Consider the following 26,047-nt stretch of genomic DNA (forward strand, 5'->3'; position numbering starts at 1 on the left):
TGCTGAGACAGTTGTTAGACGAAGATATAATTGTAGAAAACAGAGTTTCGTAGAACCTCTCTAATCAGTCCCAGGTGGCAATACAAACAAAACAACATGAGAGTGGGAAAGAACAGAACCTTTATTGAGGCCAACTAAGGAGAAGAAATATAAAAAACACCAGTGCGAAGATACTTTGTATAGTGGAACAACTGATATTTAGAGTTATTGCAATGACCTGTTTTGACATTGTCTTTGCAGACTCACAGACCATCCCTTCATTTGACCTTTTCACATACCACCCTTCAAATCATATCTAGTACGGCCACATCACGCTCTCTGTGTAATCCATTTATGGAGCAGAACGGTTGCCTGGCCGTATCGTCACACCGTCAGTATAGGGTAATTCCCTGCAACCGGCCAATCAGCTTGCACATTGTATGAACCAGCTCTCACTGTGAACTTTTCTTCTTCTTATCTTGCTCCACCTTAGGGGGTCAGAACTCTGTCCACTTACCACCACCACCACCACCACTTTTGATACTTTGCAGATTTTGTCGACTATCGGAGCAGGATTTAAGATTGATGTGATGACCTCAACTGAGCAGCGAGGCAGTCCAATTTTAGCGAGAGGAACTTCCAGGAAAGCTATTAGGCACATTTGAGAGGATAATCGGTTTTTAGAGAAAAATAAAGGAAATGAAGGGGTACCAAAATAGCTGAAAAGGAGCCTTGGATTGCCCATTAGGGTGTTTGCTTCAGATGAACTAATGGTTGGGGAAGTGATGCTAAGACTAAAAACAAAATGTTTAGAGCGAAACACAATAATGCCCAACCAAAGGTCCTACAGTCCACTTCAATTAATTCAGAGTACAATTTGCAGGCGTATCTGCTCACTGATCAAAAAGCCAATAAACCGATACTAGGTTTCCATCTTTAAAGTGTTCTCTGTTGTATAGTAAACCTCTAAGCCCTGCAGTTTGTTAACCTAATGCCAAAATAGCTATAGTAAGGGGCAATAATTTGAATACTGTAAGATTTCACAGTATAACAAGAGTCGCTTGGCAGAACTGAGCCTATCCATTCCAGTCCACCCACTCTTGCAAAATCAAAAAGAGGAGCTAGGAGTTTCTTTCTACAGCCAGTGACTGACAGTCTCACCTGCCTGTTGTGTACTGTCAACACCTTGTGAAGAAGTGAGAATATTTTGTATTTCCCGAGGCAATATTGATATTCAGTGCAAGGATGGGACGCCTTTTTGCTGTAGCTGTAAAATGTAAAAAGTTGTCACAGGTTTGCCTTCCCTCAAACGCCCATCAAACTTCATTTGATCTTGTTTCCCTATGTGACTCGCGCATCACCTTAATATTAATGGCCCATGGTGGGAGGTGCTGTGGCACTTAATAGAAATATTCATTATTCAAAAGACCTACGTATCTTGCATCTACTAATGTGCTCGTATGTATACAAATTAGCTCAGTGTGCCGGATTTCGGCGCATGTAATCTGAATCAAAATTATGAATACATTCAATGCACTAGAGGGATGTCTTCCCCTTCAGGAAATTCGAATCACAGCCAGAGACAAAAGTAGGTATGAACTTGTTTGAAGCAATGAACTTGTGCTATAAAGGTGTTTCAAAAGTGAAGACAAAGTAGGACGAAAGATGTTACTTTACTCCCAACCCATTAAAAGTCCCTTCTGCTACCCTTGCAAAATTTGCTGAGCCAAACAATACTGTCTCATTGGATGTGAAAGACTCGGGGAGTTATCTCTTACACCTAGTCATAATTCCTGTTGTTGCAAGGGAACATCTAACACAATCTGTTCAGGGACGCCAGTCGTTGGGCATTTTTCAACAATGTCCAAAGCAAATGGAAAAATAAATCATCTGTTTCATGGTCAAACTGCTATTGTGAAAACAGCTTAACAAAACCGTATGGTGAATTTGAATTGAATTTTAAACCATGCAAACATCTGCACATTTGCAGGAGAAATTGGGGCTTGGGGGCTCGCTTTGCTGAGCTGTGCAAAGTGTTTGGTTTACTCATAAATGCCGGAAGAGCCAAAAGAGTGTATGATATGCCACTATGCCTTCAAAATACACAAGGATGTTTTCTTATTTTAATTCTGTTACAGAATATCTCAAAGAGTGAATATTCTAAAATCGTGGCCTGGATTAGTGAAAAAAAGCCACACATTTTTCTTAATTCCCATGTTTGTCTTAAATTACTAAATGACCTAATAATAGATTTACTACCTAGGCGACAATCCAATTGGCTGTTCATTCGGAAACAATCTGTAACTTGACTACATATTTATAGCCATACAAGCCTTATTGTTTTTAGTTCTCATCATTAACATAAACAGATACACAATGGCCTTTGTTCTTGTTCTCTTTATTGTCTAATCTCGTGTAAATCCAGAAAATTAATTAACCATGTCATTGACATCAATACTTAATTGGCTGAGGTGCATGGTAAGATAAATCCAAATGAACCTATATAGTGATAAAAGGCTGCGTTGAACCACAGTGCACCGCTGTGCTAGCAAGCATAATTAAAGGGGAGGACCTCCTGATCTCTCTGTCACAGTTACCCACTCACAAAAGCATGATGCACTTACGGGAATGACATAAAAAATTCAAGGTTATGATCCAGTAGAGCTTCTCACTTGTGTGTCCAGTTGCTGCATGTTTGAAATCGTTTTTGTGCCTCAGTTTAGCGATGAAGCAATACAAGACGGCTTTTTGCAAGCAACTCAACGGTGATAAGTTTTATTTTACAAAGAAACGCATTTTCACTGCGTCATTGTGTTTTTATCCACATACTGAAGAAGAAGAAGAAAACAATAAATTAAAACCTAGGTTATGTAATGAAAAGTTGATTAGGTTTTTCCGTCATGACAATCACTTTCAAAGGGTTGGGGCAACCTTGAGAGATGACAAAGCACATTAAATTCTGCACCTGTCTTTAGAATCTCAAAGAAAAAAAAAACAGGCAGTCTGAGGTGCTGTCCCTTATAGTACTACTTTTTTTTTTTAGAGAAGAAAAGAGATCTTTTATGTAGTGCCAGTTCATTAGGCGTTTGGGAACACTTTACAGATATCATTTTTGAGCTGAGGTATTTAAATTATGACAATCCTTGAAATGATTCTTGTTTTGATAGCAATGATAAATCAATTTTGTAAGCAATTTTTGCAGCGCATTTCATATTGGACTCCTGTGCTTGGAACTAAACTTAAGTTTTGTGTTTAAATCTGGTTGTCTTACTGATCAGTTTACAAAGGGGCAATATTTTGGCAAATGGCCTTTTTGGTGCATGTTTGTAGTAATTTCATGACCTTATCACAGGTTCATGAAAATAATTTGTCAACTGAAGCAATGTAGTCATTAATTGAGCACATTGCTTCAGTTGACAAATTCCTGAAAGTTTGAGGATCTTAAAGTTTAACTGTGAAGACAATGAAGACAAATGGGGACTTTTTTTAATAACAGGCAGCTCGCCGCTATAGGCTAGCATTGATGCTTACTGAGCCTTTAGAACAACTAAGTCTGCAGTCAGACAACACAGTGCAAGTGACCCAATTTTTTCCCCTCACATGTGGCCCATCTTGCTTGCACATGAGTCCCTGCAATATTACTGCATGTATATGCACATTGTCTCAAATGGTGAGTGATAGTATATGGGTCACAGTACAGCAGACGCAGTTTGGCATTAAAACATGCAATGTGCTGACCTCAGTGATGCGTGGGTTAGTGCACTTGACGTTTTTGCTGGACAGGTTGAGCCAGCGTGTGGTGTAGGGGTTGATGGGAGGGCAGTGTCGACGCAGGGTGCACTTCCCCTCGCTGCTGCACCAGCCGCACTGGAACTTCCTGTTGGCCTTCAGACACACACCGCAGCTGTCCCTCTGGGCGCCGCACTTGTACAAGTGAACTGAGAAATACAGAAAAATGGAGATGAAAATTTAAACACATGCATTGTACACAAAATTTGTTAAACCTGGTCAATGTTATGCTTGGGTTGAAATATTTGGTGACAGTAAGAGCGCACACTCATTTTATAATGACGTATTGAAGCAATGTTACCCCACACTCACACAGCAGTACATTCATCTGTGCTTTTCAGTGATTTCAATTTATGATGCAGATGTTGACTTGTTTAGAATGCCGGGATGACTGAAAAGTGTGCTAGTGTTAAGGGAAAACATTTATTGTGAGCTACAAAAAGACGGTTATAGTTATTATTGATTGATTGATTGATTGATTGATTGATTGGTTGATTGATATCTTTATTTCGAACATCCATTATCATTTATGAAATGTAAACAATAGAGGTAATTTTCTTATTAATTAAAACTAATCATTTGACATGAAAAAGTCGCAACGATATCATTCTGGGGTGAGAAATGTATAATAATTTCTTTATAATTTCATTTAATAATTTATCATTTGCAATTTTAAGCAGTAAATGTTATAAATTCAACAGTCTAAGCCATCAATACAGCAAAACACTGCTGTAGAATTTCAGTCCCACTTCATCCACTTAAAGTAATTTTGAAAAGGTTACCACTTAATGTATCTAGGAGTATTCTTTCTATCGCATGCTTTAAAATCAGCTATATTGTTCATACACAATGCATTTCTGTTCGTTTAAGTACAAACCGAAAATGCATAAATGCTTAATGTTCAAATCAAACCTGTTGTTTTGCAATTGTAAAGATTGTTAAACACTGGGAGTAATTTTGTTAATGCTCACAAAACTGTATAATGTAATGTACTGTATTAAATTGTTTCAGCCTGGCAAGCGACTACACTTTGAAACAAGCAAACAGCTATAATCTGCCGTATTGTAAATGTTCTTTAATAACTTTTAAATAAAATAAGACAGTAAATAAGTTATTTAAATAGATCTATCATGCTTTCCTGTGATTGGATCATATACCAGTATTGACTGAACTCACCCTGAATGTTCTCTGGGTTGTCAATTATGAAGTTGCCGTTCCACACCACAGAGAAATCCACGGGCAGCTCACTGATTTTCATCCCTTCGTATAAGTACTGGAAATAAGGAGAGTGAGAAAGTGGGATTTCATTGTGAGGCGGCTAAAAAAAAAAGAGGAAAAACTTGTAGATGCACTGGTTCTAGTATGTCATTGTTACCCCAAAGTTACATCATCTCATCGTCAGAGAGTTGCCAAAGTGGCAAAGGAAAAGAAATAGGACAGCTGAGCGGACACTCGAATCCCCCTCTGGCCTTGAAAGATGCTGTCCTGAAGTGCCTGTTATGGCCTGATTTCCAGTCTGACTTTCATTTCAAGTGTGAGTCTGGGTGAGTCTCCGTCCGTGTGCATGTGTGGGAAACCGACTATGTGTACGTCCATAGATTGGATCCCCCGGGGGAATTTAATGCAGAGGTCAGTGTGTGCTAGACTGTAGGGAAGAACCAGTGTTGCTACGCTGACTTACAGTTTGGAAAGATAGAGCACATTGTGATGTGTTTCCAGAAATAGCCTGACATTATACAGTGGCGACACAGCGGCAGGCACCAAGAACAGAAGAGGAGGACAACAATGGGGAAGGCAGCCTACCGAGCTGTTCTGGCACTGCACGCTGGAGCTGTTGAATCGGAGGGCGGTGACGCGGTGGCTGACCCCCTGGATGTGAAGGACACACTCGTAGCCCCGCTGGCCAGACTGCGGCTGTGGCAGGTTCTTGGCTTTGAGGGTGATGGGCTTCACCTCCCCCGCCGGGATCAGAATCTCCTCGGAGCGCACCAGCTGTGGACAGTCCTGTGGGGCGGATAGCAAAAGAACATTGGTGCCAACTAGTCTTGTAAATAATCAGGCAGCGCGCAAGTCTATGTATAGGGTGGGTGAGCATCGTGCTGAGTAATGGACAGCAAATGGACTGAGCTGTCGGGGTCCAAAGTCAGAACAATGGCGGGCTAATGAGATATATTTGTGGTACTTAATGCTGATGCTTTATATAGTCCAGACAGCTCCAACTGTCATTGCAGCTAATGTTTTTTAAATCTATTGTTTTTGGATATGCATCTTGAGAATAGAATCATAGTGCAATGTGTGAGTGACATCAATATAAGGGCTTCAGAACTCTGAGGTATATTTGTGTAACCAAGAAATTAAAAATATTCACTTTGAGACACATTTTGAGGGTCAATCTCAAAAGTTTGTCTCCAAGGTCTGTGTTGTGTGTGTTTTTCACCAACCTCAGAGGCGTTGACCCTTCCCTCCTGGAAGGAACAGCTGGACGGGTCGTGGGTGCACAAGTTGCGGTACTTGCACCAATGGCAGCGGAAGGCGCTGTTCACACATGACAGACACCTGCATGGGGACACGTGCGCACACATGCAGAGTGAGTGTGGCGGAGTGAAACGGATGGGGGGCAGGTTTGACCAAGTTGGCCGACACTCCACAGAGGAAATGAGTTTTGAGCCCCAAGTGAACACCTGCTGTTGTGTCCTTGTGGTTGTGGACCCGATAGCTTCAGGGCCAAGTTCTCACAGCATGCATTTTTCTGCTGCTTTACATTCAAAAATGTATACTTTGGTCTGAGGTGGGGGTGGGGTGGAGGGCATATTTAGCCTGCTAAAAAGCAGCTGTCATGATAAAAGAGGCTGGACGACACAGTAGGGCGACGTAGAGTAATGAGGACAAATAAGACACTGGCACAGTGTGATCCTGCAATTACCATTAGCACAGCATTGTGGGTAATAACCAGCTGTTGTGTGTGATTGTCTATGTGCAATACATACAGTGGTGTGCCTGAATGTTGGGTAGCATTGTATGGAGACAAGGATGAACAAAGGCTGTGTGGCCAGATTTAAATTAATGCCAAAATATTATATTATCACACTTTAGAACTTTAACCACTGGCTGCACATTTCACAGTTGATGCAGACATTGGCCAGTCTCAAGGCCAATCTGCACTAACAACTTGAAAGAAGTAGGAAAAAATAACAAGAAATAAAACACAAATAATGAATACACTAGAGAAATTTGAGCAGTTAAACAGTACAGTTTTGCTGGATTCAGTGTGTGTGTGAGTGTATCTCTGCTTACTAAATGCCAGGCTGCATTTAATGCAAGTGCCCAAGTTATCTGCAAAAAAAGTACTTATCATGCAGCAGGCAGGCAGGCAGGCCTTGTTTGTGTTGATTCCAGTTAATCTTTCTGACTATTTATATCGTAGAAGCCTTAATATCTCTCATGTGTGCTGGCTTTATTTAATGTAAAGTGTACTAATTTTAATTTAATGATTTCTTTTTTGGAAAACACAGTAAAAAGGATTACTGTGGAATTAGGTTAAGGGTAAAAAGGGATGAAGGTTGAACACAGTCTATTTTTGCACACTGGTTGACCTCCAGTTTGTTTGGATTTCGACACGAATTTCCCATGGGAAATATGGGGATTAAATTAACCGTCACATTATAAATATATAATAAAAACAACAAAACAGACAGTCCTAGCCATGAATGACAAGGGTGTATTTTTGTCATATAAGTATGGAACTAAGATAACAACTGTTAATAGTAAAGGTCAAAAACAGCCTGACTTTGATAATCCAAGACATGACATGTTTTAATAACTAGGTACCTTTTTTTTTTTTTAATTGATTGCAACGGCATTTACTACACCGTGCATTCAGGCGCAGTTGATAACAGTGTTGTTGTTACAGCCACGCTTCTGTTACTTGCTCTCCTCCCGGTGCTCAATGTGAAATATTCATGGGTGCAAAAAGCATGGGAGGGATCTCTGACTGAGCCCACGGATGCAAAAGAATAAGGCCGACTCCCCCTCAGGCTAGTAGAGAACGCACAAGCTGGCTTTCGATGGTGTGCGAGGCGAAGCGCCGCGTGCCCTTTTCTCGTTATGTGTGTGCAAGTTTGTGTCATTGCTGATGAAGAGAGCTGATGTGAAGACTGGTAATTGCTTTTTCTGTATCGCTCAGACATGGTTTTCAAAGAGTCAAAGATATTTGGAGCTATAGGGTTAGTGAGCTTCGAGTCTGTGTGTGTTGTATGCAAACTCCAGAACAACAGAGCCTAGCTTTGATTTAGCAGGGGACAACATTTTGTTTTTTCATGTCGAGGAGTGCTTTTGGATTTGTGCGCATCTGTTAGCGTGGCTGCTCTGAAACCTCCTAATCTCCCACTCTCAATTTAGTGATACTTCCAAGTCAGCAAGTACTTTGGAGCTCACTCAACAGAGCACAAAGTGCCACAGTCAAGTGAAGTCAGCCATTGCAAATGTGCTGCAGAGATCTCAAAATTTTAATTTTGAACTAGAATGGCCCTCGACAGAGCACATACTACACCAAGGTCAAACAACAATGCCAGATAATGATTGTTTCCTATATGTTAGCATCGCAGCTAGTGCAACAACAACCACTTTTGGGACTACACAGTGGTCATCTGTCAGATGTGCTCTTTTGATTAAATTTCTCTTCTCAGGGCTATTAAGGTTCTTAATTCCAAGGTCAACACATCACATTTTACTCATTAGCCTGGCTTACATGGAGACTTTTCTGTCCTTCTGAGATTGAATATTTATCAGGCATCTGTTTACTTGTGACGTGATCTATTTTGATCTGCCATTTACCTGCTCTACTCTGTTAATCAGATCAGCCATGGAGATCATCCACCTATTAGTACACAGTAATTGTGTGATTGTTTTAACACTTTAATTAAAGCTTGATAAAAACAAGTTGAGAGAGAGAGAGAGAGAGAGAGAGAGAGAGAGAGAGAGAGAGAGAGAGTGAGAGAGAGAGAGAGAGAGAAAGAGAAAGAGTTTTTCAAAGTTTGCGAGAATGTGTCAAATCTGTAATCTGTACATCGAGTTAAGTAAGCGTCCTTGAGTCCCATGAAAGAATCTAGATAAATAGAAATAAGATGAGCTACCCATCCATCCATAGCACTTAAAAAACGGGAGTACCTAAAACCCACACAATCATGGGGAGAACATTCAGAGTCCCCTCAAAGATGTTCCAACGGAGATGTGTGTGGTGAAATGATTAGTAATAGTAATTATTTCATTTGGACGACTCTGTAAGACTATGTAATACCTTTATGGTTTCCTAGCATTGATCCAATATGGTTCTGGGAAGCAAATGTGGGGATGAGAGAGTTACTCACAGTTGATGGACACTGCAGTTATAAAACTTGACCTCCGTGCTAATGAGCATCTGACCCGTCTCCTTTGAATTGAGTCTTAGCTCAACACCCGACCAATCTGAGAGAGAGGAGACACAAGAAGAAGGTGAAGACAATGTATTGTAAAATATTGTCATTCTATGTCAGTCAAACATATTTATTGTATTGTCAGAAATGTGGTCCTACGGAATTAGGAAAGGTTATATTTTGCGAGAGTCCATAATTGATTTCTTATTCAGAGAATTTATTGGCCATCAAAGCCATTACATACAAAGCATGATACATGTGATACAAAAGATATAAATGCCAGTAGACCAAAAGGTCAAAGGTGAAAACAATGAAAAAGCAATGATGTCATGGCATTTCATTAAAGTAGTTACTAGGTGCCCATTTAAATCACGCTCATGTCTGTAATACACTTCTCAAACTCCCTTGGGAGGAAGATCTATTGTATCTGGGGATTCGTATAATATGATTTAGATGTTTAAACTAACGTTAAAGTCGTCAATTGATGTCTTTAGTAGGCATTTTTGTCTTGTGAAATAATTTGTCAGCGTTAATGGAAGCTGCTTCCTTTGATGTTATTTTTCCCTCATCAGGACCCATTCAATAATCTGTGTAAAATAGGGCAATTTCACAGAAGAATGTGTTGTGCAAGAGGCAACCTTGTCAGACAATTGAACACATTGTATTACTTGTGAATGTACAGAAACAGAAGAAATGATATCATATTCAAATTACCATAATACATTTACTTGAGAAAATAAATTGTAAAAACATAATAAGATTTTGTGTTCTTTTATGTATCCAAGCAGCGTTGCGGTGCACGCAGTAAAACAGCCTCTCATCTATCTCATCTAGCCACACGGGAATACAGACTCCATAAATACAGTGTGTGTGTGTGTGTGTGTGTGTGTGTGTGTGTGTGTGTGTGACTGTGATGTGTACACTTGTTTGTGCAGAGCAGCCTGAATTTCAGATGACATTCAGTGTGTAGGAGGTTTGTGTGACCCACAATGCCCTGTTCTCTCTGTAGCACCTGTTGGGAATCAGGCTCTGGTTTCACACAAGTGTGTGGACACGTTTGCCTCTGAACATCCGGTGCAGAGTTGCTGTTGGCACAAACACCTCCAAGATTCAGAAATGAGACGCTCTCCTTAATTTTGCACGCTGTTGTCATGTTAATGTCTGACTAATCTAGAATATAAAAAATACTCAGGTCAAAAGGTCAAAAAGTCCAAGCCCTCATTTTGTGCTTTTGTTTTGGGTACCTGGGTATCATTACAAATTCTAACAGCTGTTGTTGGACCCCAAATATGTCTTTTGGCGTGACAAGATGGCCACAAGGTGCTGAAACCAAACATACTGAATAATAGATGATGTGCAGTGAGTGTGAGAATCACTGTGTGTTTTGAGGAGGCTGGGCAGTGGGGGTGCTAATCCTCCATCCTGTGAGTAAATGACAGCTCTGTTTGCCCACAACTCCCACAGGGGAATGCATCATTGGTGCCCAGACACGAATGTTCTCCCTCAGGTAAATGTCAGTCGCACTCCCCCAATCTTCTCTTAAGCCACACAGCTATTTCACTCACTTTGCAGAAGAGCAATGGAAGAGTGGAGATGCCAAAATATTGGACTCCAGCAAGATCAGCGACTGCGGCGACAAATAAGTAACCAGATATAAATATATGTAAAATTATGGTTATTTTAAAATTAACATTGTTCTAACTTCCATTTTGAACTCTCACTCATGTGCCCAAATATGGTTTCTTGCCCAATAAAGTGTGTTTTCTTTGTCCAGGTAATATATCTCTCAGGAGGAGACCGTCGCTCAGTGCCAGAGAGCTAATCCACTACATTAACTGCCCTGTCATCCCCAAACCAACATGTTAGAACATTTGCGTCCACAAACAACCGGAGGGCCCTAATGCGCTCAGCCGTACCATCAGCCACGGGCCGGGAGAGGGTACCAATCTTGTTCTCCATCACGTACTAATATGGCAGGGCTTCTTATCAGGCACACCTCTCGGCTACTCCACCGATGCTGGGTCAGTGTGAGCTTGATGTGCACTGGTCTGAAGATGATGCTGAATGAATGGTGTATGTGTATGTTTTGAGTTCAAGGCTTGGTTTCAGTTTTTGTAAAAGAAACTGGACATTCATTGCTTACTAAATAGTGGTGGTTTGCTGTGATGATAGTATCAAGTGTACCTTGGTCGGACGGGATGAGAGGGACGTCCTTGGCAGCAGGAGACACGCACAGTATCTGGTTGCCACTCACTTGCCCATCCACCTCCGTCAGATTGCCGAAGGAACAAGTTATTCCTGCCGAAAGGTCTGGAACATCGCTGACCTTCACCAGTAACTGAGAGTGGAAGGACAGAAATAAGAAACCTTCTGTTTGAAAACAACAAAAGCAACAACAACACCCAATACTGTTTATCATAAGAAATTATTGAAACCTTTTTGAAAAACAGAACATTGAACATATGTTATACATGTGGTTTCAAAAATATGTTTTTTTAATTTGCTTTTTGCTACATACTTTGGAAATGTGATAAACCTCATTGGGAAATTGTTAAGTTAATATCACCATAAAATGGAGATACCGTTTAGGTAAGCTTAGCATGGAGCAATGAGAATGTTCTGTGCGTTGTGAATTACTTATGCGAAAAGCCACACGTGCGCATATGGAGATGCGCCCGTTTGAAGTCATTCTCGGGAGAGCGGTGACACAGGCGAGGCAGTTTTCTGCTGCTCTGCCTGGGAATAAACTTATTTATAAATACATTTTGCAGACACGTGTCATGTGATTACGCTCTCATCCAAAGGAGACAGTAGCCCGGGTAATTATCATCGTGGCATTTCATCGTCTTGGTCCATTAGCAGTTATATATGGGCCACGCTGTTTGAAGTTTCTCTTTGTTTTTATCTGCCTCTGAACTAAACACCGCAGGGCTGCTGGGACCAACGAGGCAACCGAGCAGCTTAACTGTCGGCCTTTTAAGAGATGCACAATGTCCCGACAGCGGATGATGTGGTGTCCCGTGTTGGCAAAGGATGGTCACTGTCAAAAGGATGCTGACGATCTTGTTTCATCAGTTTTTATTGTTAAGAATCAATGTTGATCACCTGCAATTTGATAAGTATTTATCTATCATTATTGTTATAATTATTATTATTCTGAAGGCAGTAGTGCCATTTACTTGGTGGTCTGAACAGTCCGGGTACATGGCTCAGGCCATTTGCAGGCCCCTTGCAATTGAAACAATTGCAAAGCAATTGAGTCATCACTGATGATAGTCAGCAAGCCTTCCAGCCTTCATCAAGTAAATCGGCAGAAATGTAATAATCATTTACTCAACAACACTTGATTGTGCAAAATTCGTTTCCGGGTGTCATTTCCCAATGTCACTTAGGTGTTTTGTCTACTGCACCACCTTTTGGGCACATTGCGTGGTGTTTTTGTGCTTCTGGAGATTGCAATGTCCTGCAAGGACGTGTTTAACCAGATTCTGTTGAATCAAAAGCCATCCAACAATTTCCTTTGTTTTTTCGCAATCAGTACGTTTTTTCCTCGCTGACTTCCGACATTTTAAAAGCATAGACAAAGCTAGCATACAAGATAGGAATAAACTGTTCGACTTCTGCTTGGAAATTGGTACTCAGTTGAAACTCTTTCTTCCAGTTTTGAACCATCAGTGCAACACTGCAGGGACATATTTAGCCGCACTAGTAGTCAGCCAAAACCCATCGCTAGCAAGCCGGCGTCGCGTAAGTAGCTCCGAGCCTGCCTCAAACTCGCTTTTGACTCACAAACTGTGATTCAAAGGCTCTTGTTTCAAGCGCTGCATTTGTTGGTGTTCACGTCTAGAAACAAACACTAGTCTTAAAATGTCCATTCTCATTCATTATGCTGGGGATGGTTGATTACAACAGACGCAACAATCAGTGCTTTTTGTTTGACGTGGAATTTCCTGAGTAACCTCTCATGGTAATTAGCCTCTCGACATGTCCATATCTCGAATAAACACTCAACATTTTCTGCTAGACTTGTCTCCTGACTGTCAAGCTTTTTTTGTTTTTTTTGTTCCCTCGGCCGCCTTACCGGCGGTGGAGTGGGAGTTTTTTTTAGATTCTGGCAGCCTAATTGGCATGAGGTGTAATAAAGGTGATTGGATTGTTTCCTCTCTTTTCCTAGCACTCGAGTGAGGAGGCGGCGTTGTCATGGAGATAGTTAACTGGCCCTTTGGAATCTTATGAATTTTGTCAGTGTGTTCTTGTGGATCGTTCGAAACAAACATGTTGAGTAAGACATGATGGCCAGAAACAGAACAATAAATAGACATACCATATTCTTCTGTTAAAACAAAAAATGTGTTGCCTCTGAAATAACCACACATTTTCCTTTCGTCTCACCCCCTTGTATTAATATACAAATACAGCAAAAGCAGACAGGGTGAAGCCGCTTATTTTCTGGACAATCGCAGCATGTTGTTTGTGGATGTAGTTTCATAAAATGATAACATGTGGTGTCCCAAAACTTTGCTTTTTGATAAGAGCACCAATGGTTGCAGTCTTTAACTGTAGCAAGAAAGTCATTGCCAGGTGTGTGGGTGAGTCGCCAACTGTGAATTGTTGGCGATAGTCTGGTTCAGTAGCGTTCAGCTTTACCAGTAGATGTGCAGCGAGCCTAAGAACATCCTCACACGTGCACATTTTTGGCCAAATTAGCGTCCAAACGCACTGTGCACTTGGGCAACATTTACCACCCACTCAGCCTCCCACACAAACACATCTTGGCAACCATATTGGTTGCTTTGCACCATGCAAATATGCGTATGCGTGCTGAAACGCCAACACAAAGCTCTTATGAACCTTCCTGTCTCATGTTTATGCATTACACACAATCAAGACAAGGGAGTCATTTCACATGATTCTGCTTCTGTACGTAGGTAGCACTTATGAAGATGAGAAGTACTTTTTGACATTCATGTCCAAGTTCTTTGGCGTTATGTATGTATTTTGTGTGTGTGTGTATGTGTGCACGCATCCATGCGTGTGTTTGTGTAAACTTACTGGTACACTAGGCTCAGACACCGCGATGCTGTCGGGGTACACGGTGATCTTCACGCACTGGTCCAGAGAGGCGGCGAAACGGTACGGCTCATGTGCACGATTGCAACGGTTCCTCTGGGAGCATCTGAACAGATGACAGCATTTCATTGGACTTAATGTAAGAAAAAAAAGGGGCAGTTGTTTTCTGAATAACACGTGATAGGTGCTCAATGTGCAGATTTCCCTCAGGATTGAACAATCCAAAACGTACATCAAGTGTGTAGATTATATTGTAAACCAAGGACTTTCATTTGAAGCATCGATGCGAGTGGTGTGGTAAATTGGAGCCCATCTGTTTGTGTGGATTTACAAGAGATCCTTGGTGAATATGGAGATTGCGCCATTAACTTCATTGCGCTCGCTACACAACCGCCAACTGCCATATCTTGCCACTTGTGTATACCACGTATGTGATTTTAAGTTTTTCTATAGTAATTGTGTTATGTTAGTAACTGCATTTATTTGTATGACAATAAATATAGTGCTTAAGGTTTTATGAGGGGAGCAGTCAGTTTAGAATGCTACAATGCATTATTCAACATATAATTAATTCTTTGTAAGTTTCTTTAGTATTTGGCTTGCCATTAATGCTAATGCTTTTACATAAAATCTGGAAAGTTGGATGAGGTCAGTTGATTAATCGACAACTGATCAATTATCAAAAAATTGATACATATTTTTAAAAATCGATTAATTGTTTAGATACCTGGTCAAAATTAAAATGGTCTAAATCTACTGAATTTTAGTGCAGATTCCTTTTTTTTTTCTTCCAGAATAAGACATCTCCAAACATCTGCTTTTACTTACTTACGACAATTATTTTTTTTTTTGCGAATTGTTACGCACCAAACAAGGTATGAATCAATAATTATTCTTATTGATTTTTTTACAGTTTCCATTTTAATTCTGCAAACAAACGTGAAAATGAAGCATGAATGGAGATGTTCCCAGTGAACCTATGTAAGTCCACAAGCGAAACAATTGTGAACCACCGTTGTTTGTTTCCATCAAAGTTTACCCCAATATAGCAACTATGGTACCATGACCTGGCATGTTTTGTCAACAATTATGTCTTAATGTGAGACTTTTTGTAACTCTCTAACCTTCTCACACATAGCTCCAGTAGAGTGCAAATGACACTATTCCCTCCTAATGGCAAGCTCATGCATCTCCCACACGACGTCTCCGCAATCTACCACGTCCCTCATTAAAACTCCGCCAACAACCGTTTCCTTCCTCCTTATTAACACCTCCTACAGTCGATCCTCCTCCATAGTGTCTAGCCTGCTTGCTTGATGTCTGGTTGCCGCAGCTCTAATTGGACTCCGACGGGTCAGCCCCGGTCCGCGGCGCTGGCTGATGGTCCACTACAGATTGTGGGCGTGCACGCGTGTCAATACGCATTAGGTCCCGTATCATGCTTCTGAAGCACATACTCACCCCTGCTGACTCTCAGTCACAGCTCTATCTAACAACGCTGGGCACAATTACCTTGTCAGAACTTTGGTCAACATCCAGCATATGACCAAGATGATACATGTGCACGCACACGCAGGAGGCATGTAGAACACTAATATGCACTCAACTCTCCATGGGGCTTCAGAGAGCAACAAAGTGCTGAGTTAGTGAAGCAGTGTAGCATTTTGAAGATCCCACTGGAAAAAGAGTTAGCGTACACATCTCATTTTTCTATATATATATATATATATATATGTGTTTATTTGTACTATTTTATTATATGTACAGTAATCCCTCGTTGGTTCCAAGACCACTCGCGATAGGTGAAAATCCGCAAAGGAGTGTCAACCTCTCATTTTTAACATACATACATTTTTTTGTGTCTCAATAAATGTATATTAAACTACTATATAAGTGCATATGTTATCATTAGAACATTAAATAATAGTTTCAAACATGTAAATACTATATTAATACGTAGTATAAATGACATACAGAAAATAATGTATAAATAATATAAATATATAAATATATATGATATGTGTGTGTGTGTGTGTGTGTAACATATGTAGATGTAGCTAAAGTGTACTGTAAATATGTTTTTTGAACTCTTTTATTATTATAACAAAGTTTTTATAACAAGGTACAAGTGTACATACTGTAAATATGTTTTTAGAATTATTTTGTTATTATTACAATTTTTTATAACAAGGTACAATACTGTAAATATGTTTTAGAACTCTTATTATTATAACAAGCTGTTTTATAAAAAGGTACAAGTGTACATACTGCAATTTTGTGGGCACTCCCTGTCTTCTGCTGGCATGCGGGCAACTTTCGTGCCATAATTTCTCGATTTAGAATTTATTATTTTTTATTTGTGGAAAAAAATCCACGATGTACTGAAGCCGCGATAAATTCATGTCATGTAGCGAGGGATTACTGTATATTGAATTAAGCTATTATATGATTAGGACAAGTTTAGATTTTACTGTCTCTAACTCAACTCACGAGAGAAACACATTTTTTTTATTTTTTTTTTATTAATAAAATTTAATTTGGTCAGGCAATGTGTGATGAAAGAGTGGAGAATGGGTGATGTGGGTGTGGGTGAGTGTGGTAGGAGGGCAATGCAGGATGGCTGCTGTTGCCATGGTTTCGGGTCATGGCCATTATCTCTGTGTAGTTAGAAGCTGACCCTTTGCCTCTCTCATTAGCTGAGCGGGAAATGTTGACAAGAAGCCTTACTACACACAAATAAGCTGCTAATAGCAGCAAGGCGTAGTTTGATTTTTCTTTTTTATTAAACTATAGTGCTGTACTGTAATGATACTTGGTGCCTGACATTTATGACACATAAACATAAACATGTGCGTATGACAGTAAAAGATCAGCAGAGGCTGTCATAAAAACTGATGGCAATGACATTGAAGACACAAACAAACAGCATGTTTGATTGATTACAAAACGGAGAAAATGAATGAAAATATCTGCCAGATCAAGCAAAAGAATTTGGTATGATTCCTTCACACACTTTCAACACGATGGTTACTCAACCATTGTGGCTTAAGTCAAACTGTGGCAGGGTTTTTCATTTCTGGAATCGATTCATATGTTCCATCCATGCAGTAATCCATCCATCTATCCATCCATTTTCTGCAATGTGCATCCTCAGTGCACCCAATACCTTCTGCAGTGGACATTGGGGAAGTGGTAGTGTACACCCTGTACTAGTTGTCAGCCATTCACAGGGGAATCAGCTAACTATAAACCATGCCGTGATAACTATTCCAACCCTGTGACGCCCACACTGCATTACCATTCCAAGTTAGATTGAGAAAACTACAACATGCCTAAACGAATGCCCGGGCATTAACTTCCTATAATGTAAAATCCTCTTTCGGGAGATGCCCGTGAGACTACGCGACAACCTAACAACCCTTGAGATGCTGTCTAGGACAGAGTGGATGCTTTTTGGCTCACGGTCAGATGAAGACTCAACTACCCCATGAGCGAGACGGCGAATGAAGAGTGCTCAAGATGATGATGATCTCCCTTTGAGGTGCAATCAAATGCTGGCGGGGCTGATGAGTGTGCATCATCAAACACTCTCTCATTCTCCTGCTATCGTTTTCAGAGCTTTGCTATTCTTCCGAGTACGAAGGGGAGGCCTCGCAGCTGCGGGTGATTAGAGGACCTTGCAGCCTCCCATGAATGGGACAAAGAAGGAAGAAAGGAGAAAGTAAAAAGAAGCGGACGGCAGCAGCCCCCACCCCCCGGCCATCTTGTCACCTCGCTCACAATCACAGCGGCAAAGCAGGTCGATAGTGCTCTGTGTTCAATTAACTACCACTGAAGGCATAAAAGAGAGATGGGGTAGGATGAGAAGAAAAAAGGATGGACGTGTTGGAAGGCAACTGTGAGCAGGGTGGGGGGGTGATCAAAGTGAGGGATGTTTACGTGCAACCATCTCTGGCGTGTGGCGGAGCTCATTCGAGAGGGAAGAACGTCTTAAACGGGTAGACGAGATGAGTGGCGTAGCTTAGATATGAACTGTGCTTTGGCAGGGGGTACTCAGACATGGGAAAGATAATTTAGGAGAATCAACAGCTTGGGGAAAGTAAGGGGGCGCAGGGAGTCGGGGGTGATCACAGCTGTGGGTGGCAGCACAGCTGGCAAGACGTGTCATCTCCAATGCCAGAGATGAAGGGACGCTTTCGATGAAGGCAGAAGGCTGCAGTCGTTTTTGATTGACTCGTGCTCTTAAATTTGTTAGCGCAACCATGGACGCTTCAACATTTCATCGCTTAACCTGGATTGGCTCAGAGTTACCATGCTGTGTGTGAATATGAACCAAATTAAAGTGCATTGGTGTTGAATGCAATCATCAAACATGAATCAGTCTGATGCCTGAAATCTGTCGCCAACATTTGGTATAGCGGTGACAAGAATGTTCGATTTACTTTTAGTCAGTCATCTTCCGAACTGCTTATCCTCACGAGGGCCTATCCAAGCAGTCTTTGAGCGTGAGGTGGGGGACACCCGGAACCGGTCGCCAGCCAATCGCAGGGCACACAGACAAACAACCTTTCACACCTATGGACAATTTGGAGTGGTCAATTGACCTACCATGCATGTTTTGAGGATGTTGGAGGAAACCGGAGCACCTTGACAAAACCCACGCAGGCACAGGGAGAACATGCAAACTCCACACAGGGAGGCTGGAGCTGGAATCGAACCCTGCACCTCTGAGAGGGACGGACGTGCTGAATAGTATGCCAATTCAGTTATCCAATATTTTAATACATCTTGTTTCTTTTTACGTGTCTTCCTATAGACATGAGTATAGATCATTGATGGATAAACTATTGCGCTCGAATGCGATATTATAATTTTAAAATTGATCGTTCAATCGTATCAATCAGTCAAAACATTTGGTGGGGTTTTAATTAGATTTGAAAAAAATAAAACTAGAAGGCTATTTCTGTCAATGTGGACGATCAGTACGAGCAAATTAAGGCTTCATGATATTCTCAGAACTTTTTCTTCAACTCCGTGGTTTAATGGCTCATTATGTGTCATGAGGGGTCCATTCCGAGCAAACACAGGCCTGTGTTCTTAAAATATGCAACAACGTGTGGTATCCCCAAAGAAGAGGTCATCATCATCATTGTCATTGTTCTTCCAGAAACTTTGTTACCTACTGCTGACAAGGGTGCCGCCACACTCATGAAGGGGTCAGGACGGCGTGAAGGGGATTAGGAGCAAGGACAGGTGGTCTTAGGAGAACAGATGGCTGCCTGTTAACCTTCTTTATCCCTCAAATGTACAGTACAGAGGTTTGGCCGTGTGTTTGGACACGTGTAAAGGGAGACGGACCGACACGTAGACAAGACGCACGCAAACATGCTAATGAGACTGACAGCTTTTAGCACGCCGCAGCTGCTTGACCACTTAAAGATCATCACTCTCAATTCAAGTGGTGACTTTGCCTTATGGCACCCTGACAAAATACAACATATGGTGAGTTTTCTTTCTAGCCAATATGTATTTCATATTTAATACAGCACGGTGATTAAATTGCAAAGTAAATGCAATTATAAAAAACGTTTGGATGACGTATTTCCTCAAGAAATTCTCCTCAATCAAAATGACAAGAGTTTACAACTGTTAGCTAAGCTACATCTATTTTGTTTCTATTCCACTCTCTCTTCATTGTATTTTCAGTCTGGCATCACAACAAATATCTGATCTTAGGGAGGAGACTCACGACTGTTGCACCGATAAACATTCAACTTTTGATTATTTGGACACTTATGGACTACATACGAACATCACTAATTAATTTGAGTTATACATAGATAGATAGATAGATAGATAGATCTTTATTGTCATTGTCACACATATACAACGAAATTTAAAAAGTGCCAACCGATCAGAGCATGATATTATATTATATATTATTATATTATACATGAATTTATTCAAGTAAATAATTGAATAACTAAAGTGGGGAGGCCATTACGGCATGCAATATCGTCAGAACACTTTGGCTGCTTTTTAACAATTTTGTGACCATCATTGTAAACTTTTGTTTGGCCTTGTTATCGCTGTAAAACTCGCAACCACCTCAATTGCTTTATGGCTTCATCCCCTCGCTCACCCACACAAAAGCACATGATTAACATGCAAACATTGAAGCTAATGCGATGCTAAATGATCTGCGTGTGAAGGAACGCAGACAGTAACGAATACACCCTCCCCCCCACTTTTTTCCCCCCACCTATGCAGGAACATGTTGAATTACCTTGTCACTAGGCAATTATTTGTCCTGTCCTGGCTTTGGAGTGATGCAAATTACTTTAAGTGCACTTTGGGGCCGCCATTGCGATAATGATGATTGCTGCCATGCTCTGACACACAAATATTCCTCTATACCTTTTGAGAGAGGGGCTGCTTTTGCATCCTTGCAACCCTAAAAAAAAAGTCAGCACTTTAAGTGGGGAATTCAAGATGTGGCAGCTGACAAACAACTCAGACTGATGGTTGTGTGCTCAAGCAACAAAGAACAGACAAGATAGGAATGTTTTTCAATCTCTTCGGGACTGGGCCACATTCAGATCCTGCAAGATGTCATTTCATCAGTCTCACTTGCATTTCCAACAAATGAAGGCATTCATTTTCTCCACTCCTCATAATGTAATTACACCTCTGAACCAGGGGGTGTCACTCCGTGCTTCGCTGTTCAGCCGTTAGTGGGTCATATTGATTGCACAGCAGATGAAAGTGTGCAAATGCAAAGGTAAGGGATGCACAAGTGGTCTAATTTCCTCCAATTCTTCAAACTTTAATTGGTCTCTGTGTCTTTGTGTGTCTGAGACTTACATGTTGTGCAGCACACACCAGCCGCAATGCGGGTCCCCGGAGCTGAGGCACTCGCCACACGTCCCGTACTGCTCACAGGACTCGATGGGAACTTGGGTCACCTAGAAACAAATAGGAAAGCAATACTTCAATTTAGCCACCTAAGCGAACAAGAAAAGACAAAAGACAAACGAGCAATGGGGGAAAATGTCCTTTTGAGTTGATGTATTCAAGGCAAATTGTCTATCTGTACAGATGAGAATGAAAGCGGTGTTGTTTTTGTATAGTATCCAACTGACAAAACAATTGAAACAAAATCAGATTTTTCTTTAAAGAAAGCAGATAGAGGCGGCTCGGTGGCGCACTGGGTAGCACGTCCGCCTCACAGTTAGGAGGGTGCGGGTTCGATTCCACCTCCGGCCCTCCCTGTGTGGGGCATGTTCTCCCCGGGCCCGCGTGGGTTTTCTCCGGGCACTCCGGTTTCCTCCCACATCCCAAAAAACATGCTTGGTAGGCCGATTGAGCACTCCAAATTGTCCCTAGGTGTGAGTGCGAGTGCAAATGGTTGTTTGTCTCTGTGTGCCCTGCGATTGGCTGGCAACCGGTTCAGGGTGTCCCCCGCCTAATGCCCGTTGACGGCTGGGATAGGCTCCAGCACACCTGCGACCCCCGTGGGGACTAAGCGGTTCAGAAAATGGATGGATGGAAAGCAGATAGGCAAACGAGCCTGAAGCTACAAGCGAACCCTCTTCACATTCAAATACTTCTTCACAAACAAAATTCAATGATCAATCTCACGCAGCTACAAACGACACTACAATCCCAACAGTCTTCAGCATCATTCACATATGATGACATTATGAGGTTATTCCCCCAACAGAAATGACCTAATGTGTCGATTCTTTCTTTGAGTGAATAATATGAACGTTTGTACGTCGCTGTCAAGTAGGAAGCAACTGTCGCCTTGATAGCCAGCCAGATCAAGAACCAGCAGTGAGCAGCTGGGATCAGTTGGCCTGCAGAGAGAGGCTTCTCGTGCCATCACTTGGCTTTCGTCTGCACCACGGCATCTGTCCACTAAGGTGGAGGCAGTCCGTGGCCACACTTAAAAAACACAAAAGTGCCTTTTTACAAGGTTAAGATGTGTTTCGAACACCAAAACAAGACAGCCGTCTCGTAAGTGGATGTGTTTAGGATTCTTGTTCATAGTAGAGAACACGGTGACACCACTTTAGATAAAAATGATGGAAAGGACATTTTTCAGCGTCAGATTAACATCTCACTCCTGTCTTTCTTGCCTCTCCATTGCCTCGCTGGCTAATGACAACAAGGTCTGACAGAGTGCAGCCGAGATCAATAGCTCATGAGCTGCTTCTGTACAATTGACGATGGCTCGGATGAACGGGTGAAAATAACAATCGGAGTGGTTTTTGGAAACGTGCACTGGGCTGGCGACTGTGGTGAGCTTTTTGGCGTGCGCAAAGGAAGCCAAATATGTGCTTTGTTCTATCGAAGACAGTTTAGAGGTTTAAATGAACCTAACCTCCATGTTGAGATAATTACTACTAACATATCACGTCTTTTTGGGATGCAGAGTTATTGAGTCATTTATTTATGAAAGTGTTTTAGTAATCGTGTGTTTTTTTAAAGATTTAACATCACATATTTTGTACTATAGCCATCTTTGTCTGAAGCCTCCTCCTAGACAATGTTTGCAAATGAGGCTGATTGGCATGAATTACGGTAAGTACGCAACTGAAAACCAATGACACAGGAGGGGGTGGTGTGTGTACATCTTGTCAGTCCCTGGGGCTAGACTGTAAGAAATTCATGCCAGTTATCAAGTACTATAGGGAAAATAAGAAAATAGAATCAAACTAATTCAGAAATATTCATTGAATTTATTATTTATGATTAATATGTTCATCGATATCTTTGTAACAAACATTTAATAGAAGAGAACAATGACTAATTATGTAATAATCATACATTTGTTTAGTAGGCACTGTTGAGTAATATTAACAAGAATTTTGCAATTTAGCCTTTGATAATGCAAATATGCATGTTTTTGCAAATATGTCAGATGCGTAAGTTTTGGTACAAACAAGCACACAAAAAACAAACAAGCAGGTAAGTAAGTAAGTAAGTAAGTAAGTAAGTAAGTAAGTAAGTAAGTAAATAAATAAAGTCTTCAATCAACAAACTCTTTCAGTTCTTCAATGAACCAAACTCCCAAGTTTCTATGACTATATTTTGAGTTCTAGCCAAACTCAACATTTTATTTATGTTTTAATGAACCTAACGTATAGGTTTTTGTAATGACCGAATGCAGTTAAGTCTTTGACTTTCCTAAAGTATCCTCCTGTACATCCAGTACATTTATTCTAATACAATTTAGAGACTTCACTGAATCCAACATATGGCCAAAAGAGCAAAGCTGACATCCCGTAATGTATTCTCAAATCCAGGACCTTGTGTTGTGGCAGCAAGGCTACACACTCATCTACTGAGTTGCTCCTTCACAATATCATATTAAATGTAGCTGACAGCAAACTCTGGCCTCAGCTGCCGTGAAGAGCACTCTTCCAGACTGTATCATATCAGTTCTTTGTTTAATCCTTGCTCCTCAAAGGCTCAATAACCCCCCACCTGTCTGACCGCCAACAGCAACAGAGTGACAAGATGGGGTGGGGGGGCTACAGTTGAGGGAGGGGGACAAAGAGAGCCATTGACACTGCGGGACAATCCCGACACTGTGCACAGGGATGCTCCTGTTAGACTAACCCCCCATCACCTCAAGGAGGACTTGCTTGGGGACAAACAGGTGGCGCGCCGTAATGAGTTGCAGACACGGTCACATCAGTGGCAGAGGCGCTGACTGATGACCAACACGGCCGCCGGCTAACAGCGAGTTGCAGCAAAAGCGGTGGTACTCATGCATAGCCTGGTCTAGTTCGGATTATCTAACCAATTAGCTAGAACACTGCTGTTGTTCTACACTGCACCCACCTTTGGAAACTTAATTACTGAATCCTGTTTAAACTTCGTTTGAAATCCATAAAGGGCCCTTTCCTACCACTTTGCTGTGCCCGTAAGCTCCATTCACTAGACTGACTCTAAATTATGTTTATCATTTATCCAATAATAAACTAATTTCCGACTAGGTGACCATGAAAAATGTGATTTGTTTTGGTTTTACGACAGAGGCATGAAAACATTTACCTTGAATAGCCAATTTGAGTTGGACTAAATACTTTAGGCACCCCTGAGAAAAAGAGGTAGCCTTTAGAGATTGGGAAAGGTGAAAGTTGAACAGCCAGTGGACAGCCAAACATAAACTAAATACAAAAATGTTACAGTAAAACAAATAGGAGAGTTGAAAAATAAGAGTATTTACTGCTGTTTAGTGCATTGTACAGAGAGCAGCATGGGCCAGCAGTGCTGTAAATGTGGGGAGGGGGTGGTGATGTTGGGGGAATACAGCAGCTGTTGCTCAGCACACGCTACAGTCACTCAACACAGCAGGGCTGCACAATGATGCTTCTTCTCCTGCATTAGTGTATGCGTGTGTGTGTGTAAGGGTCTGTGTGTGTGCGTTCGCACGGTGTCATAAAACCTGTTTGCACAGATCTTTGTTTTTGGGGAAGACACGCAGCGGTGGCCCAGACGACCTCCGCTGACCTGCGGGGGAATGTTAGCGAGAGAGCCTCCGCTCCCGGCAAATGAATGCTAATACAATAGTAGCTTAAGATGACCTAAGCAGGGGTGCTATTTAAGAACTGAAGTTGCACTCTATTGTCTGACAATGTCAACGACTGCTGGCAGCAGAAGGGTTAACATAACAGATCAGGCTGAATGGGCTTCCATTATTAACGCAGTTTCAATGCAGCTTTGGATGTGTCAAAAAAGCTACAGTGTGCTGTCATGTTAAAAACAGCTTCAATTGGATGCCACATTGACTTTTAATATGGTGAACAGGGACTCTGGCGTTGCCATGGAGACCGCAGATATAATACTGGTGGACCAACCAGGACACTTCTCGTGCCTTTTTCGAGTGACCATCAGTGCTACTATTGTGTGCTTTGTTGGTAAAACTACATTCAAAGGGTTTTTTTTTCCCTCCAAGACATGACGTTGTAACACAGATGACACAGGGGTGGCATTTCATCACTACGGCTGTTTATATTTTCACAAAGGCGTTGAAGGAGTGTCCCCAGTGGTATGAAGGTGTTTCCGCGATGGCACTGACAATGTACGTGCTTTTGCAAGAGAGGCTTTCAGAGTCTCAGAGGCATTACTGTGCAATAACATCCTGCTCTTCACACCTTTTGAATTTGTCTACACTGTTTTTGCCATTATTCACATGTCCTGAGTGTTGTTAGTCACCTATATGTTGAACAGAGGGTGTGTTTTACCGAAGTCAAATTCCTTGTTTGGCACGCTCAAACATGGCGAATAAAAACTCTTGAATCTTGAATTTGTTTCTATGTCTTTGTGACAGATGACAAATGGCTCCATTTCAGTGCCTCCATGCCTCTACCGAGAGACCCGGCCAACGTCCGCCGCAGCTCAGTGATGGATGGCTGAGCAGCGACAGCTGAGGAGAAGAAAGAACCAGAGAGAATAAAGGTGGATAAAGGAGAACTGAGTGAAGTGGAAATGTCCCATTGCTCTGTTGTTGTGAGGAGACCTGCTCTATGTGGTACCAGATGCGCCTCTCTGTGATGAGGCGACAAATAGAGAAAGAAAAAAGTCCCACTGTCAGCAGTAATGCACAGGAAGCTATTTTGTGGGCTGTTTCCAAGGCAACGGTGTAGGGCTCTGACCTCAGGAAGAAGCCCGTGCGAACGCCGGGCACCTCCAATCTTCAAAACCCCTCGGCAGTACGTGGTGAAACATCTGGCACCTTTGGGATCTCCTTTACCTCCTTTTAAAGATGTATAGACATGCACATT

The 26,047-nt window shown here is 41.6% G+C and overlaps 1 protein-coding gene across 1 annotated transcript in view; it reads right to left on the reverse strand.

Moving 5' to 3' along the window:
* Positions 1–26,047, reverse strand: part of plxna2 (plexin A2) — a 139,233-nt gene that overhangs the window by 31,943 nt on the left and 81,243 nt on the right. Inside the window, 8 exon segments of the mRNA XM_037245834.1 lie at positions 3,718–3,917; positions 4,945–5,041; positions 5,572–5,772; positions 6,210–6,324; positions 9,135–9,231; positions 11,364–11,517; positions 14,232–14,355; positions 21,114–21,214. Of these exon segments, the coding sequence (XP_037101729.1) occupies positions 3,718–3,917; positions 4,945–5,041; positions 5,572–5,772; positions 6,210–6,324; positions 9,135–9,231; positions 11,364–11,517; positions 14,232–14,355; positions 21,114–21,214 (1,089 nt within the window).

Source organism: Syngnathus acus, chromosome 2 (assembly GCF_901709675.1).
Source record: "Syngnathus acus chromosome 2, fSynAcu1.2, whole genome shotgun sequence".
NCBI lineage: Eukaryota > Metazoa > Chordata > Actinopteri > Syngnathiformes > Syngnathidae > Syngnathus > Syngnathus acus.